The sequence below is a fragment of the Rhinolophus hipposideros genome (assembly GCF_964194185.1).
Source record: "Rhinolophus hipposideros genome assembly, chromosome: 10".
Lineage (NCBI taxonomy): Eukaryota > Metazoa > Chordata > Mammalia > Chiroptera > Rhinolophidae > Rhinolophus > Rhinolophus hipposideros.
This window is the reverse complement of record NC_138056.1, coordinates 44,862,003-44,880,304: the sequence shown is the minus strand read 5'-3', so window position 1 is coordinate 44,880,304 and position 18,302 is coordinate 44,862,003. Positions and strand designations below refer to the sequence as shown.

The following is an 18,302-nucleotide window of genomic DNA, read 5'->3' as shown; positions in this document are numbered from 1 at the left end:
TTGTCCTTTACTCAATTTCAGGTCTAAAAAAATGTGGATTTTTTTTGGGGGGGAGTGGATATAATTATGATAGAAAATTATTTTTCTTACAAGTACAGTATTAGGCTTGAGAGCTCTGTAATTATGGAATTTAGTCATTAGGGTTTGTGAGAGAAACCTATCTAAAGGGCGGTGGATGGGATATGTCAAAGTCTCCTGAGATGTGTTTACTAACTACATATTTCTTTTAAGTACCCTTTACAAAGCTATACCATGTTTTGAATAGGTGTGGTATAATGGAGAAGTGTTACTGGTGGAAATGTAGTAAATGTTCATGTGAACTGTCTCAAGGCTATGTATTTAAGGCAAATATCCAATACTACAGGCTGTGAGAAATAAACTTTCTACATAACAATCCATATTTTTACAGTGAAAGACAGACTATAAACAACAAAGGATTAAAGGCAATTTTAATTATTAATTTCAACAGTCACGTCCAATGTCTCTAACTGGGACAAATTACTCTGTAAATGTTAAACAGCTTATAACTGATAGAGTGCTAAGTGGCTTTTTCACTACTTAACATGACATTGTGAAAAAAATCTACTGTGTAATTTTAACACACACAAAAATTCTGAGAGCCAGCAATTTAATAAACAAATGGTTGACTAAATGTAGTAGAGGCAACTAAAATAAATCCAAAATCCAAACAAAGAAATTTCTGCTAAACAGATATATTCAGAACCTTATATAACTGTGTCATAGACACTAGACTGAAAATATTTCAGTCTAGTCATGTCAACTATTGTCAACTATTCAACATGTCAACTATTCAACAAGATATGGAGATTGACGGTTATAGTCACCAGGAAATCCCATTCAACATTTAGAACCCAAATATCTACAAGAACATTTTTACAAATAATGTAGAAAAACAAGTTTATGGTTATTAGGGGAAAAGGAGTTATAAGACACAATTCGGGTATAAATTGACAATTGAGAATTATGTCTAAACCAATCCTAATTTATTTTCATTGTATTTTCTTAAAGGACCCTCTTAGCATTCAGTCCACACAAAAATACTATTAATATAGGGGCCGGCCCGGTTAGAGCTCCATGCTCCTAACTCCTAAGGCTGCTGGTTTGATTCCCACATGGGCCAGTGGGCTCTCTACCACAAGGTTGCCAGTTCAATTCCTCGAGTCCTGCAAGGGATGGTGGGCAGTGCCCCCTGCAACTAAGATTGAACACGGCACCTTGCGGTGAGCTTCCACTGAGCTCCCAGATGGCTCAGTTGGTTGGAGCATGTCCTCTCAACCACAAGGTTGCCAGTTCGATTCCTCGAGTCCCGCAAGGGATGGTAGGCTGCATCCCCGGCAACTGGACCTGGAGCTGAACTGCACCCTGCACAACTAAGACTGAAAGGACAACAACTTGAAGCTGAACTAAGATTGAAAGGACAACAACTTGACTTGGGAAAAAAAAAAAAGTCCTGGAAGTACACTCTTTTCCCCAATAAAGTCCTGTTAAAAAAAAAATTCTCTTAATATAAACAGGTTAATAATTTACCATTTACTTAGATGTCAGTACACTGCTTGAATACTAATTTTACCAATTTGAACAAATACAAGTTATCTCAGAAAGAAAAAGCCTTTATTGCAGATCTGCTAATTAGAGAATTGGTCAATATTTAGTAAGCAGCAATAAAGCATATATATATATATATATATATATATATATATATATATATCCGTATGTAATGGATTATTTATTCATATTAAGAAAATAAAAGCTTTTAATTTTCCATCCTCTCAACATATTTCTCTATGATATATGTTAAACGTAAACAGGTTTTTTTTACGTGTGTGTATATACCCGCTTGTGCATGCACATGCACATTGCCCAGTGGTCTTTATCCAACTAAGAACAGGAGGATGTACTTCTGTAACGATAAAAGAAATTTCCATAACCATTTTGTGCAGTGATCCCTTACTTATGCAGAGCTTATCTCAGCACATCTGTATTCAACGGGTGAGACACACACAAGGAAGTGTCTCCTAACATCACATGCTCTGTGTTATCCGGAACCAGACTCAATCCATCTCCATATACTGGGTGCTCAGCATGGAGATAGGCCCATATTAGTCATTCAGTATGTGTTTGCTAAATGAATAAATAAGGGATCACTGCCCAAAACGATGATAGAAATACTTCATTGTTATGGTAGTACTCACTCTTTCCCTCTTCATACTTTTTCTGTGACTTCTCAATTCTGTTGTTGAGGTTAAGAGATACATATTTTTTTAAAAGAACCCTAAAAAATACTGAAGTCAGCAAAATGGCTTTCAATATTCAGTTATAGATATTCAGAAGCATTAGGATATAAAAAGGAAGATTTCCTTTGTAAGCATGATTCTAAGAACTATAAGGTAATCGTTGTCCTTGACTTTTTTCCTTTTATTTTTGCTCATAACTGTGTACAGAGTTAGCTTACATTCAATTTTTGTCCCCTTATATAGGAATGGATGGTTTTCCAGGGTGACTGGAAGGATTCTCTGCACTGGGAGAGGATGGATGGTAGGGTAGCATTTTCCAGTTTCGTGGCTCTAGGGCGCCTTCTGCCCTTGTGCAAATACCTCAAAGTAGTGCCTCTCTGAGGCCACGTCAGTGTCTCAGAGCGAAGAAGTCTGTTTCTAGAGGATGTTTGGCTCCCTCATTCTGTTCCAGCCCTAGAGCTCTACAGGTCTTCCTTATACGTGGTACCTGAGACTAGAGAAGTTTATGTAGCTGCAACAGCACTTCCGTGTATCTGCTATAGCCTTTCCACTTGTATCAGAACATTCTCTCTTCCTCAAGTATTCTTTATCTGTGTTACTTCAGGCTGAAGTTTTTCAAAAAACTTATTGCTAAACATTTCTGAGTTTCTCAAATGCTTAGGACGACAGTTGCTTTGATCAATCCACTCAAGTGCACGAGGACATGGGCCTTGTAAGGAATGTTCCCTGTTTCACCAGTCCATCTCAAAGCCATCTGCCCAGGTTTCTGCGTAGGGTATATAGTCTCCAACTAATAGGGGGTGAGTGTTTGCGATTTTTGTTGTTGGTTGTGGTGGGTTTTTTGTGGGGTTTTTAGTTGAAATTTCTTATTGGAGTAAATTTTGTTATTCCTTTCACTACGCTGCTTCCTACCACACAATTTCTAATCTTGTTTGGCTAAACCTACTTTGGTTTGGCTAAACCTACCTTGTTCTAGGATACTTGAGATTTCCCTGTCACCTAATTTTGTTGAAGATGTTATCTCTAGGCTTCTATTCTGTTTTGTTTTTTGTAACGGTTGGTTCATTTGGCACTCAGGTGGTGTCCACAGGAGATTTATATCTATATCATTGCTATGTTTAGGACATGATCATGTCACTCAGTCCCTATGGCTTTCTTTTTAAGGAAAGTTATTTCATGATCTTATGAGAAAAAAACAGGGAAAGGAATGTTTCTTTAAAAAAAAAAAAAAAAAGGTACATTTTTTGCCCCAGTGTCTGCTTTTCCCAATTATCCAACGGTGTTGAATTATGCCATGGCCTGTCCACTGCCCAGTGAAAGTCCCCACACCATTGTACTTATTGTGGCCAAGTGTCTGCAAGGCTGCATGGTCTGTGTTGTGTGTGCTTTGCATAAATTTGCAGAAGATTCCTTTCTGTTCATCGCTGGTACTCTCCAGGGATTATGCTCTGTGAATTTCCTGATATCCTTCAACTACCTCTCCTCTGCTCTAGCATATGCTGAAGACTCCAGTCTTGGAGTCTCCAGGCCTGTGCTTACTACAGGCCATGACAATGCATATTCCAGCAAATTATGGGTCAAATTCCCAATGCCTCTAAAGCAGACTCAGCCCACCATCAATCAGTATTATCTATTAGCTTTTGAGTTAGAGTGCTCACTAACTCCCTAGAAGAAAGTTAATTCTCCGAAGTCATGTATGAGAGACGGCAACATGTGCTTTATCTTTTCATAAAACTTTTCTTCTGGTTTCAAACTTGGGGGTTTCAGTGTTACATGTTTATAGTACAAAGTCAATATGGCAAGCACATATGTCCTATTTTATACAACTCAGAAAACTCTAAATTATTTCAAAAATGTAAAGTTAGTCACAGCTTTGTGTATCTTTAATTTTCTAAGTTTAAAGATAGTCAAAACGATTACTCCTTTAAAAAGTATTGGTAAAAACTATAATCTCAAAAAATATAATCCCCAGCCATAATGTGGTTTATATGTATGCATTAGTTTTTGTCTGTTTTTGAGATTTACTTGAAAGCATAGATGTTGCTAGTATATTGGGACAAATAAAAGGGTCGAATTGGAGACCCACTTCCTTGTTAGGTCTGTGAGAAGTTATTTGTGGCAACCTGTGACATATTTAAATACAATGTAAGGTAGCTTGATGTTTTGAGTTATGGGTTATGGCCAGGTTATACCATAAAACTAATGGCAGTTACCCAATCATAGGCCTATACATATAACGAGATTGAAATCCTGCAAATGCCTAGCTTAGTACACCAAAAAATCAGCAATAACAACAAACTCCTAGGGTACCTGGCTTTCCAGAAGGTATCTCCCCAGTCACAGATGGTGTGGCAATAACCTCTTGTGCAGCCTTTTACGAATTTCCTTAGTCTTAGATAATTGGGTTGAGCATTTGCGGAACAAACACATCAACGAGGAACATGAACTTTTGCACATACTCAGGGGAATGCTTCCCAAACTGATGAGCCATGGCCACACCAACCATGGACACATAAAAGATGAGCACAGCACAGATATGTGACACACACAAGTTGAGTATCTTCAGCCTTTCCTCCTGGGAGGCAATGGACAACACACAATGCAGTGTGAGCACTAGGAAAGGAGGATGAGCACTGAGTCTACACAAAAGGCAGAGATGACAATGAACAGGCCATACATGCTGTTGATGGTGGTGTCTCCACAGGGCAGGCAGATCAGGTCCGGTGCAAGCAGTGGGAATAGTTCAGTATGTTGGCCTTACAAAAGGGCAGCCTCTTCAGAAGGAAAAGCAGTGGGAAGACCATGCAGAAGCTACAGATGATGATGGCTATGCCCATTTGAGCCACTTGGGTATCAGTGAGCACAGTAGAACAATGCAAGGGGATACAGATGGCCACATAGCAGTCAAAAGTCATGGCTAGCAAGATCCCAGCCTCTGCCCAGGAGAAAAAATATATGAAGAACATCTGGGTCAGGCAAGCATCAAAGGCAGTCTCTGGGGCCTAAAAGCACAAGGCAGCCAGCACAGTGGGCAATGTAGAAAAGAACACACTCGGGTTATTAACAGACAACAAAGACAGGAAGTAGTACATTGGCTGGTGCAAGCTCTGCTCCTCCTGTGTGAAGAGAATTAAGATGTTTCCTAAAATGGATATCGAATAAAGCAGCAAGAGGATGGCAGCTCCAAGCCCTTATCTCTGGGAAGGCTGTTAGTGTGAAGCTGGTAGTGCTTGAGATGTTGGTTCCAAAATTTTCATGAGGGTCCCTGAGTGGCTTTTAGGGAAATACAACAAGAGTGAAGTGAGGTCAGATAGTGGAAGACTTGAAGACTAGGAATGGCCACTGTTCTCAGGATGGAAGGGACAATGACACTTATATTCCATACCAAAGATAATGAAAGTGTAAGGAAGGAGCAGGTTAGGGGTCATCGATTATACCTCAGGCCTTCTGCATTATGAGCATATCTACAAATGGGTCATGGCCTCCGACTCCTTTCCTACAAAAATCCTTTGACTCTTTTTTTGGACATTATCTCTTATGTTTTCTGTCTCTGCATTTTTTACAGAAAGATTCAAATCTTTCTCCAGTGGTAGAAAATGGTTTTGCCATTTTTCTCTACCAATTCTTAGCCACTATCTTCTTCAAGAAGCAAAATACAGTATGTTCTCCATGCACTTTCCTTAATACTCTCCACTTACTAAAGCATTCCCTCTTGTACAAGTAATGACATTTTTGTCTGTATTCTGAACTGTCTCCTCTCTTGCCTGCCCTCAAGCATCACTGAAGCTCTTCATCCACTCTTTGTTGCTTGATTTCCTCCCTTACACACCAAGGGTCCAGAATCTCATACTCCTCTACTCCTGATTGCTCTTGGTTTTTCTCTCCAGCATATTTACATGTATTTTCTCTGTTTAGATTAAGGATTCTCAAACTGGACTATATGTTAGAGTCACCTGAAGAGCTTTAAGAACCTCCTTTGCCTGAGTCATGTTCATGCCAATTAAATCAAAATCTCTTGCAGTGAGACTCAAGAATCAGTTGGTTTTTTTTTTAATTTCCCAAGTGATTGTAATAGGCAACCACATTTGAAAATGAGAGGTCTACATCATTTTTATGAGCTTCATATATGTCCCACCTCACAACAACTTCTTTATTGAGGATTCATTTCAGGATTTACCACCATAGGAAACAAACAACAACAAAACCCTCTTAATTGCCTCCACGTAGTCTAGTATTCACTCATTTCTCTGCTCTCTTTCATAGTTAATATCTTCAAAATTATTTTCCACTAATAATGTCCTTCTAATCTCTCCTCTGTGTGTCAATGATCCCAAATGTGTTTCTAGCTCAGACTTCTCTTCTAGCTATAGATTCAAGTAACAACTACCTATTGGACTATCAATCGAAATATCTCATCAGAATCCCAAACATAATAAATGCAATGTTGAACTTTTTGTTAGTCACCATACTTGATCCTCTCCAATATTTATCATCTCATAAAAATCCACCAACATCTATCCATGTGCTCAAACCAGAAAAGTCTAGGAGACATCTCTGACTCCCTCCCATTCCCAGATCTAATTAATCTATTACCACCTTTCCAAAATATACTTAATATTGGCTCTCCTCTCTAGTTCACCTCCAACTGTAATCCACTCTCAGCATCTTTAACTAGGATTTCTATATGACCTTTCTTGCTGATTGCCCAGCTTAGTGTCATGCCCCTCTCTAATTCATTCTCCACAAAGCAGCCAAATTATTTATTTATAATATAAATAAAATGATGTCACACTCTACTGAAAATCTTCCAATGGTGAAACATTTTGAAATAACATTTTAATAGAATTCAAGCATCCTTACTATGGCAGATAGCACTACCTGGGAACTTAGCTTCCAATTATTCTAATCATTCATTAAATCTCTGCTCATGGTTGTATATCCCTGTTGTATATCCTCATACATATTTTTCTTCATGACTTTTATCGCATTTCAGAATTATAGTGAATTATTATATATGTTTGGTTATTTGATTAACATCTTTCTCCTCCAATAAATTACAAGTTCCCATAATTGTATGTTTTTCTTCTTATTTTATCCTCAGTGTTTGGTCAAGTTGCTGGGCATAGAGCCCTGGGACTAGAACTGATATTACCAGTTCTAGTTCTAATCAATAAATATGTGTATTGATTAAATAAACTATCTTAGAAAGAAGGTATTATGAGTTCCTTCAAATATTTGTACCCTAATCACTTCAAGATTTTGAAGCTATGAATGAGGTTTCTACAGACCTCTATGAGATTAGAGCTGAAGTTCCATGGCAGCTCTGGTAGATAGGAGAAGAGAGGTAGGTGAAGTGTTACTAGGGGAGAAATACCAAGAACTCTGCACACTCTGCACAAAACCTCCTTGCCAGCCTCCACCCCTCCATGCCCTGAACTGTAAAACTGCCTCTTAAGAGTCCCCTGGGTCCCATAAGCCTCAGGGCTCAGAAGTGGCTGGGGTATCAGGGAATGTAAAAAATCTTGGATATATGGCTCTTCTGTGACCTGGCAGTTTTCCGCCTAAGAAGTTTCAAAGACTTTGTGTTAGAACTGGATTGTCCTTCATTTTATAGAAGAGGACATGAGGCCCAGAAATAATCTATCAGTAAGATAAAAGTAGAGCTGGATTAAACCCCAGACCCTCTGACTCTCACAGCAAGTTTAAAAGGAAGGCAGCTGTTATATCACAACTCTTCCAATTCACTTTCCAAATTACAAAAATATTTTAAGTATAATTACATCATATTATTTCCATTACTATTACGGTAAAGTCCAAATTTTTATGTGGACCAGAGGACCCTGTGTTATGACACTGACTTCCATTTGAACTTTATCTTGAGCCATTTCCCTTGTGTTCTTTCTATTGCAACTGTAATGAACTTTCAGTTCCTTTAATATGTAAGGTTTACTCCTTCCTCGTGGCTTTCACAAATGCCATTTCCCATGTCATAGAAGCTTTTCCCCCATTCACCTTCCCTTCTTCTGGCTAGATTCTTATCCATTAGCTCTTAGCTTAACTGCATTATGATCAATTCCCATAACCGTCTAGCCTAATAAATGCTTATATAACATTCTCCATTGTTCTTTTCTAGAACTTACAGGGTTGTGATTAAGTGACTTAATATAAACAATAAATTATTTATTCCATGCCTCTCTTCTACTACAATTACTACATAAGTTCCAAGAAAGATGAGTCTATGTCTTTCTTATTCTTTAATATGCTCAATTCATTCAGTACAATGTTTAGCAAATAGCAAGTATGTAACTAAATTTTTGTCATAACTGACCCCATCAACATAACAGCATCAGCATTCTTTCCATAAGTGCCTGAAAAAATGGGTTACCACAGCATTTGGTGAATCACATGTTAAGGTACATATGACATGAGCACACCTATTCAACCTAAGCTTTTGTTGTCAGTGTATCTAGCCCCACAGTGCAGAATGGCCCACACTTAGGTGTTTACTTAAAATTGTTTTTTTACAATGTTTTTCCTAATCTAAGCCATGTTTTCATTTCTAACAAGACAGAATCTTTGTAAAGTATCTGATTCACTTTTCTGCCTTTATTAATATAAGCCAATGTTCACTAGAGAAATTTTTGGCCCAATAGGCTGTGTTAGCCCTTCTTGGGGCTACATAGATAGTAATCATGGCATCTTATCTCACTGGATTATAACTATTTCCCCTCATTAATAACATTCATATATACTTATAGAGCATTTTATGTATTGGTCAACCTCACTAAGTCATTTAAACTTTACAACAGCCTTATGAAATAGGTACCCCTATTATCTATGTTTTGTATATAAGGAAACTGAAGCACAGTGAGTTAAATAACTTTTCCAAAGTCACAAAAAATGTAAGTGGTAAAACGAGCATTTGAATCTAGGTACTCTTAACCATTGTGCTGTGTGCCAACATTGTGAGTTAAGAGGGTAGGTACCTCTCTGCCTTATGCTCCTTAAATTCTTTCAGTATGTAACATGGTGCCTGGCACATCATGAGTACTCAGTTAATAGCTACTGAATGAATGGATGAGCTTCCTTCATGATTTAGTATCTTACAGATCTACAGCCCAAACTAGGCCATCATTGTTAAATATGTTTATCTGTAGAAGGCAATAAGAGAAAAGACAAGATTTGCAAAAGTTTTCAAAGTCATGTCACCAGCTCAAAATCACGCTAGTCATGAACTTCAGAGAGAGACTGGGTTCACGTCCTGCTCCTCAACTTGCTCTCTTTGTGCCCCAGTGTCTTCACTTGTAAAACAAAAATAATAATTTTGCCTACATCATTGGCCTACTGATAGGAGCTAATGATGTTTTTAAAAATAAAATAAACTTTGAACTTTGACTAGCACATATTAAGACATCAAGAAATGTTGTCATTAATATTACTTTGTAGCTAGTAAAATGAGCGTTATAGATCTTAAATGACTGGTGTAGCTAGCCCAGTTGAATGAATAGATCAAGTGGGATGAGTCTTAGCATCAGGTCTGCCATAGATAAATATCCTGTTATTTTGTTTTAAGCTAATTATCTGATATTATCCTTTGATTACAAGATAAACATTCTGGTTGGCACAGGCTTCTGGTGAAGTGGGATGTGGGGAGTGAAAGTTTGATGTGTTCCTGATATGCACTAGATGAGATGAGTCTCTTGGGAACCAGAATAGTGATATTTGTCCTCCACAGCTCTTAGCCACATCTGGAAAAGAATGGCTCCCTTAAGAAAAGCAAATGCTTATTCCTTGAGTTGAACACTTGGAAAGCACCTCTATGGGGAGCCAGCTGCAGTACCAACACTCAAACTGCTCCCCTGTGAGGCTCACCTTCTAGGACTGCTCAGATTATTCATTTGCTTGCATCTCTCTCCCCACCCCAGCCCATTTTATTTAAAACATGATGTGTATGTTTTATAGAAAAGTAGAAAATACAAGTAAACAGAAAATGAAACTTTCTAATTCTCACTAATTAGACAACTACAAGTAAAATTTCTGCTAATGCTTCCAAATACTTTATCTGTGCAAATGTATGAATATTTAAAAATAATATTACATGTTAGTGTTTTTACCAAGAAAAAAGTTGTCAGCATGCTAGAAATATTACTTGGAAAATGTTTTATTTGAAATACAACTTTACAGTGGTTTATACATTCTTCTAAGCTATCTTATGCTAGAAATCTGTTGTTGTAGCCATATCCTCTATTTTAATTAGTATAACTTTGCGCGGGGAGGGGAGTTCTTTATGTTTTAGCATATGAGAGGTCTACTCTATTCCTGCCCCATTTCTTACCTTCTTAGTACTTTTGAGGGAGGGTAACTCAATTGTACAGTAATTCTAAATTAACTTTAAAATCATGTTGCTGTATTCTGAAAAATATTCAGAATTAAGTAAACTGAATTTGGAAAAAATGACACCTTCACTATTTGTTTAATCTTCCACCAAAGCACATGCATTTGTAACCATTAATTCAAGTTTATTTCTAACCTATCAATAATACTTGAAGTTTTATTCCATAAAATGTCTCATTAAAATATTACTGAGATGCATTAATTGTTTAAGTTTCATAATTTAAATATTTAGTAATTAAAATATTTGCCTTATTTTTGAAAGTACTAGTTTTGTGTTATTGTGTTACATTTGGCAAATTTTCTCAATTTTTGGTAACCCTTCCCTTTAAACTCTCTTTAAGTTTTCTTGATTCACAAATTACATTACTTGCAAATATGGTTGCATTCATTCATTTATCCAATCCATAAGTATTTATTGACATCTATTATTTAATTTGAATATTGTTAAGTCCTGACGATAATTTGGTGATCATAAAATAAAAGTTTTCCTTATTAAGTACTTATTATATGCCAAGCAATGTACCAACCACTTTACATATATTATTATCTTACATACATTATCTCTAAACTTTATTAAAACACAACAATCTGGTTATTTTTGTAGCAATTTTATATATCAGTAAGTTGAGGCTCAGAGAGACTGGGATTTTTCCAAACCTAAAATCTATGTTGCACAAAGTTTACACTCTTTCTATTAAAAAACATCCATTCATTCAAGAAGCTTATGAATAAAATAAGGAGCTCATGTACAGAGAAGGGAAGAATGGTATCTAGGTGTTGTGGTATAATTCTACACAAATACATTACAAATACCTAAAAATAATAAAATATCTATTATACCACTGTTGGAGCTGAGGGGACCAGGGAGATGGAAGGCAGGTAGTAAAGAAAGTGCTAAAAATGCTGAGCCAGTGTCTGGCTCATGGTATCTGTCTAAAAATTAGTTTTAGATGAATAATTAAAATGATAGCAGTTTCCAGGCAGATAAAAATGGACATTCAAAACAAAGGCTATCAGAACAAAAATATAGAAGCGTAAAGCAGCCAGTTTGTTCAGGAATTACATGCAGTTCTATATGGCTGGGACAATTTTGTTTTTTTTGAGGGGGGGCAGGGGCCTGAGATTGTAGATATAAGAGATGGATTCAATGGTAATATTATTAAGAGACATGTTAAGGGTTTTGGACTTTATCCTTAAGCAGTAGGAGTCATTCAAGACTATGGGTGTTTTATAACCAGGTAGATTCTTTAGGAAGATCATTCTGGCTATAGCATGGATAACTGAAAGACAAAAATGGGGAACAATCAGATCATTTTGGAGATATTGCCAAGGTGAGGGGTGATAATGAAGGGCCAAAAGAAGGCAGCACTGGTGAGGTAGAGGCAACGATTGGATAAGCCAAAGTCTAATTAGAGTTGTCAGGATTTAATATCCAATTACAGGTAAAAGGATAAGATAAAATAGCTCCTTTCTATCTCACATTTTGTTGCATTACTCAAAGGTTCTTCTAAAAAATGGTAAATAATAATAGCCAAAATGACAAAATTATTTTTCTCTTATTTTAACCAGAAAGTATATGATCTAATACATTAAGAAAATATACAGAAACTTTTTAATTTTTTATATAGGATGGATTTTTTTTTTCATTAGATATCTTCTCTGGTCTCTACTACTGTTTACACATATTTTTCATTATTTTGCTTATTAATATGATGAAGGTGATTGAAAATTTTCTGAAAAAACAGTTTTTTAAAATCCTAGGATATATGTCAATTATTCTTTGTCTGTATTGCTTAACTATGTTCACAATTTTTAGTAATTACACATATGGAGGTCAGACAATTAAGTTCACAAACTTTCCACTGTCTTTTCATATATTTCCATTACTGTATTTAATCTATAGAATTTTTGCTGATACAGATTTTTCTGTATTGCTTATACAGATTATATTTGCCCTTTTACATAGCTTTCCAATTTTATTTATGGTTTAAAATACAGAGGGTGCCAAAAAAATGTATACACATTTTAAGAAAGGAAAAAACTATTAAAATTACACTGATGGTAACCACTTTGAGCAGCTCTTGTAACTGCATAAGTCACTTGTGACTTGTATTCGTCTTTTGTTGTCCGTATATATTGAGTATTGCAATTTTAATACAGTTTTTTCCTTTCCTTTCCTTTCCTCTGCATATAAGAAGAATGACCTGTTTCTTGAAATTTGTGGGGTAGCAAGTAAAAAGATATGTTGGAAATGGTGGGAGTATAACTGTTAACTTTCAATTTCTTGCTCAATTATCAGTGAATTCTTTTATTTACACTTTATAATTTTCCCAAAATAGCAGTTTATTCAAGATTTCAAATTACTTGTAGAACATTCTACTATCATTTTAAAAATAACTCTAATCTATTATTATATATGATGTTTAAGTTTTATTTTCCATTTGATTAGATTTTCCAAAGGTTGGTCTATTCGGTTAGCTTGTTAAAGGATTAGTTATTGGATTATTTTCACTCTTTCCTATTTACATTCATTCACATCTTTTATTTTAACTATTTTCAATTATTTTATATAGTATTTTATTCTTTTATAGTGTCCTAAATTGAATACTTAATTTCTTAACTTTCCCTTGTTTGTTTTCCATAAAAATACTACCCAAATTTACCAAATGTTATTATTACTGAAAGTTAGATTATTTAATAAAATTTCTATGCAACTATATTTATCTCATAGTAAAAGTGGGGTGAACAGTGTTCTAACTTGAAATAAATACTGACATGCATAGCTATACTTATTGTATCATATATATGTTATATATATATATATATATAAATACATACACACAGAGTGCCAAAAAATATATATACACTTTAAGAAAGGAAATAAACTATTAAAATTGTAATACTCAATATATACCGACAACAAAAGATGAATACAAGTCACGCTTAATTTCTGCAATTACAAGGGGTGCTCAAAGTGGTTACCATCAGCATCCAAACAGTTCTGATTACAGCAAACTACTGCTTGAGCAACGTTGACCAAAGTGTTCACTTATATACATTTTTTGTCTCCCTGGGGTGTATGTGTCTGTGTGTGTGTGTGTGTGTGTGTGTGTGTGTAATTTTAACTAATATTCTTTTAACATAATTATTTTATTTTACTTTTTTATTGTGCTAAGAACACGACATGAGAGCTACCCTCTTAACAAATTTGTAAGTGAACTATACATTATTGTTTACTACGAGTACAATGTTGTACAGCAGACCTCAACAGCTTATCCACCTTGCTTAATTGCAACTTTATGCCCATTGATTAGTAACTACTCATTTCACCTTCTGCCAAGCCCTTGGCAATCATCATTTCACTTTTTGATTCTATGAATTTGACCATTTTCTGTACCTCATATGAAGCAAAACCATCCAATGTTTGTCTTCCTCTGACTGGCTTATTTCACTTAGCATAATGTCCTCAAGATCCATCCATGTTGTTGCATATTGCAGAATTTTCTTCTTTTTTAAGGCCGAATAGTATTCTATTGTATATACATGCTACATTTTCTTTATCCATTTATTGACTGGTGGACATTTAGGTTGTTTCTTCATCTTGGCTATTATGAATAGTGCTGCAATGAACGTGGGAGTGCTAATATTTCTCTGAGATACTGATTTAATTTCTTTTGGATAAATACCCAAAAGTGACATTACTGGGTCATGTGACCCTGTTTCCCCGAATATAAGACCTAGCCGGACAATCAGCTCTACTGTGTCTTTCAGAGCAAAAATTAATATAAGACCTGGTATTACATATTATATTACATTACATTATGTTACATTACATTACATTACATTATATTACATTATATTATATTATGTTATAGATTCAGTCTTGTATTATAGTAAAATAAGACTGGGTCTTACATTAATTTTTGCTCCAAAAAATGCATTAGAGCTGATTGTCCGACTAGGTCTTATTTTTGGGGAAACACGGAATATGGACATCAAAAGCACAGGCAACAAAAACAAAAATAAACAAGTGGGACTGCATGAAACTGAAAACCTTCTTCACAGCAAATAAAACAATCAACAGAGTATTAAGGCAAATTATGAAATGGAAGAAAATATTTGCAAGCCATCTATCTGATACAGGGTCAATCTCCAAAATATATAAGAAACTTTTATAATTCAATAACAAAAGAATAAATAAGCTGATTTTAAAATGGGCTAAGGAGTTAAATAGCCATTTCTTCAAAGAAGACATACAAATGGCCAACAGATCTATGAAAAAATGCTCAATGTCTCTATTATCAAGGAACTGCATATTGAAATCACAAAAATTTCACTTCAAACCAGTCAAGATGGCTATTATCAAGAAAACAAAAGATAACAAGTGTTGGTGAGGATGTGGAGGAATCTGGACCCTGCACAATGTTGATGGGAATGTAAAATAGTATATCCACTATGGGAACTAGTATGGGAGTTCCTCAAAGAATTGAAAATACAACTGACTTTGCCTTAATATTGGGGAAAAGAATCTTTTACCCATGGTGGCATGGTAATAAATTCCTTTGTGATGATTCACTTTAAACAAGGATAATAGAAATATATTGTGAAAAATTTAGGGACTTATTATGAGAATGTACATTTTTCTGATTAAAAAAGAGAAAAATTGAGCAAATATTTTTTGCTATAATTATGACCTAGTTTATTTACCTCGCCAAAACCTTTTGGCTGGAGTCCTAGGTAGTTCCAGGATATCATTAAACATCTGGTGGCAGAAATTCTAAAAGTAAGGTAGTGTCCCAAAGGGAATTTAAAAAGCCTGGTCAAAATGTCTTAAAAACTCAAATTTGTGGAGTAACAATAAATATCCTCTGACTCTTGGCCTTTCAACATGATTACTGCTTAAGACTTGGTTCTCAGTAGTATTTTGCATAGCCTCCGACGAATCTCTTTGGTTTTGATGGAATAGATGACAGGGTTGAGTGTTGGAGGAACAAAAAGATAAATGAGGGACATGAGTGTGTGCACATACAGAGGGGCATGCCTCCCGTAGCGAGCTGCCATGGACACACCAACCATCGGCACATAGAAGATGAGCACAGCAGACATATGTGACACACACGTGTTGAGTGTCTTTAACCGTTCCTCCCGAGATGCAATGGCAATTACAGAGCGTAGTATGAGCACATAGGAGAGGAGAATGAGTAGAGAATCCAGGCCAAAGGTAGAGATAACGATGAACAGACCAAAAATATTATTGATGGTGATGTCGCCACAGGGCAGGCGGATCAGATCTGGATGCAGGCAGTAGGCATGGGAGAGTACATTGGCCTTGCAGAAAGGCAACCTCTTCAGAAGGAAAGGCAGTGGGAAAACCATGCAGAAACTGCGGATGATAACAAACATGCCCATGCATGCCACATGGGCATCAGTGAGCACTGTGGCATAGCGCAACGGGTTACAGATGGCTACATAACGGTCAAAGCTCATAACTAGTAGGATTCCAGACTCCGTGAAGGAAAAGAGATGAATAAAGAACATTTGAGCCATGCAAGAATCAAAGCTGATCTTCCGTAAATAAAAGCAAAATGTGGCCAGCACCGTGGGCAGCGTGGAAAAAGACACACCTAAGTCATTAAGTGAAAGCAGGGACAGGAAATAGTACATAGGTTGATGCAAGCTCTGCTCCTCCTTGATAATGAAAAGGATAAGGGCATTGCCCACAATGGAGACAACGTAGAAGGTACCAAGGAGCAGAAACACCCAGTGTTTGGAAGTCTGCAGCCCTGGGAGCCCTGTCAGGATGAAAGAAGGCAATTCTGAGCTGTTGTGGGGGTTATCTCCCATGCTGGGATGAATGTTTAGATTGTAAGACCACTCTCCTGTAAAGAAGACAAAACATAGTTTTATCCATGGCCTAGACCTAATATTTTAAGGCTCTTATACACCATCCAGCCTTTCACTTAATGGCATTACTCAATTTTATTCAGCAAATCACTCATCCTTGCCTCTCATTGTCACCAAGATTTCTGGATTTGTCTGACTTTTCTTACATCCAGCTGCCTGAACTGGTTATGTTGTCTATTGCCACCATGCTCTTTCTCATGTTTAAAGCTATGAACTCTTTTCTTTATCAATCTATGGGCATCATTTGGTTAAAGACATGAGACAAAACTCTCCTGATCACTGCTTTCTTGACTATCCTGTCCTCCTTCTAAACATTCTACTTATTCATCAAACCATAAACTTTTCAATTTCACATGCTGACTCCCCAGCTTTTGTAGTCTCTCAGTTATTTATTCCATACATTCATTCAGACAGAAGATAGATGGACAGAAAGATATCCATACATAGAAATAACCTTCCAAATGTTCATCAAAATGCGCTTGACTCCTATCTTTCTATTCATCTTTTCATTGTATCCATTTAGCTTATGGCATCACTTTTTCCCCTGTATAATTTAATTTACTGAAAGTCATTTCTTAAACATTTCTTCAGCACATCACTCCTGAAAGTCACTGGATTAATAATCATTTCTCTATAACATAAAATTGCTTCTCACCTGTGTCCTCCACCTCTGTGAATAATACCATTATTATGCTTAAGATTGAGATTCGATCATCACTTTTGCTTTCTTTCCTTTATGTATTACACTAAAGCAGGTAGGAATTAATGAAAACACTGACCCCAAAGTGCCTCTGTCAGCACCTTTCTATATTTTCTTTCACCTGTGCCTCACACTTCAGACCCAAGAAATTGCATTCCTGTACCATAATAACAGCCTCCTAACAATTCTCATGCTTCGATCTATTTCATTTTCTAATTTGGAGTAGGACTAATATTTTCTAAAGGCAAATTCTAAAGTGGCATTTTTGTGATTAGAAACCTTGAATGCTCCCACATTACCAAAGGATCAAATCCAAACTCACTAGCCTAGATTAAAAGCCCTCTGTGGTCAAAACTAAATCAATATTTCTGGTCTCAAATCTCAAACTTTCCTTCTTTGTACCTCACGATATCCAGGTAGATCTATTTTCTGTCATCTAAACATGAACAGCCGCTCCCCAGCTCCTGGAGTTTGCCCAGAAGGTGTGACCATGCCCATTCCATCCACCTGCCTGACCCCAGGATCAATGATGCCCTCCTCCATGGAAATGTGGCTGGTCACTGCCAGCAGAGGTAAGATCTCCCCAAATATTCTCACAGCGATAGGTTTGCATCTCCTTCTGTACCTGTTTCTCCACCTGCCCTGCATTATAGCTGTGAGTCCAATCTTTCCTTCTAACTCACCAGCTCCAAGAACTCAGCACTGACACATTTGTTGTTTGAATCCCTGCCGTGCTTAGTGCAAGATCTTAAACAGGAGATGTACTCAATAAGTTACTGATCCCTTCTGGGTTTTGGCTGTCTTTGTTGTAAGCTGGATATGTTAAGAAACTTGGCTTAAGAGGTTGTGAAGATCCCAAAGTAGACAGTTGTGAAAACTCTTAGGCCCAAAGACTTTGCAACTCTGAGTTCTAAAGCCTGCCCTTCACCCTCACCTCCAGCCTTTCATCTGCTTTTGCTCCTCCATCTGCCTCACAACTCCTCTGTCCTTTCTTTTCAGAATGCATTTTTTCTCCATTCAATATTCTTAGGACCCCTTTGTTTCTCTTA

The 18,302-nt window shown here is 36.5% G+C and overlaps 1 protein-coding gene and 1 pseudogene across 2 annotated transcripts; both read right to left on the bottom strand.

Moving 5' to 3' along the window:
* Positions 1-4,592: 4,592 nt before the first annotated feature.
* LOC308503409 (olfactory receptor 51I2-like) lies at positions 4,593-6,244 on the bottom strand (annotated as a pseudogene). Its single transcript has 2 exons — positions 6,209-6,244; positions 4,593-5,528 (listed from the first exon to the last, which is right to left on the bottom strand). The product of its transcript is annotated as an olfactory receptor 51I2-like (transcript).
* A 9,304-nt stretch (positions 6,245-15,548) lies between these two features.
* LOC308503828 (olfactory receptor 51I2-like) lies at positions 15,549-16,493 on the bottom strand (the record flags this gene model as incomplete). The annotated part of the gene is made up of 1 exon (XM_081063493.1): positions 15,549-16,493. One exon carries the CDS (start codon positions 16,491-16,493, stop codon positions 15,549-15,551), a length of 945 nt encoding a protein of 314 aa, XP_080919619.1.
* Between the last annotated feature and the right edge of the window lie 1,809 nt (positions 16,494-18,302).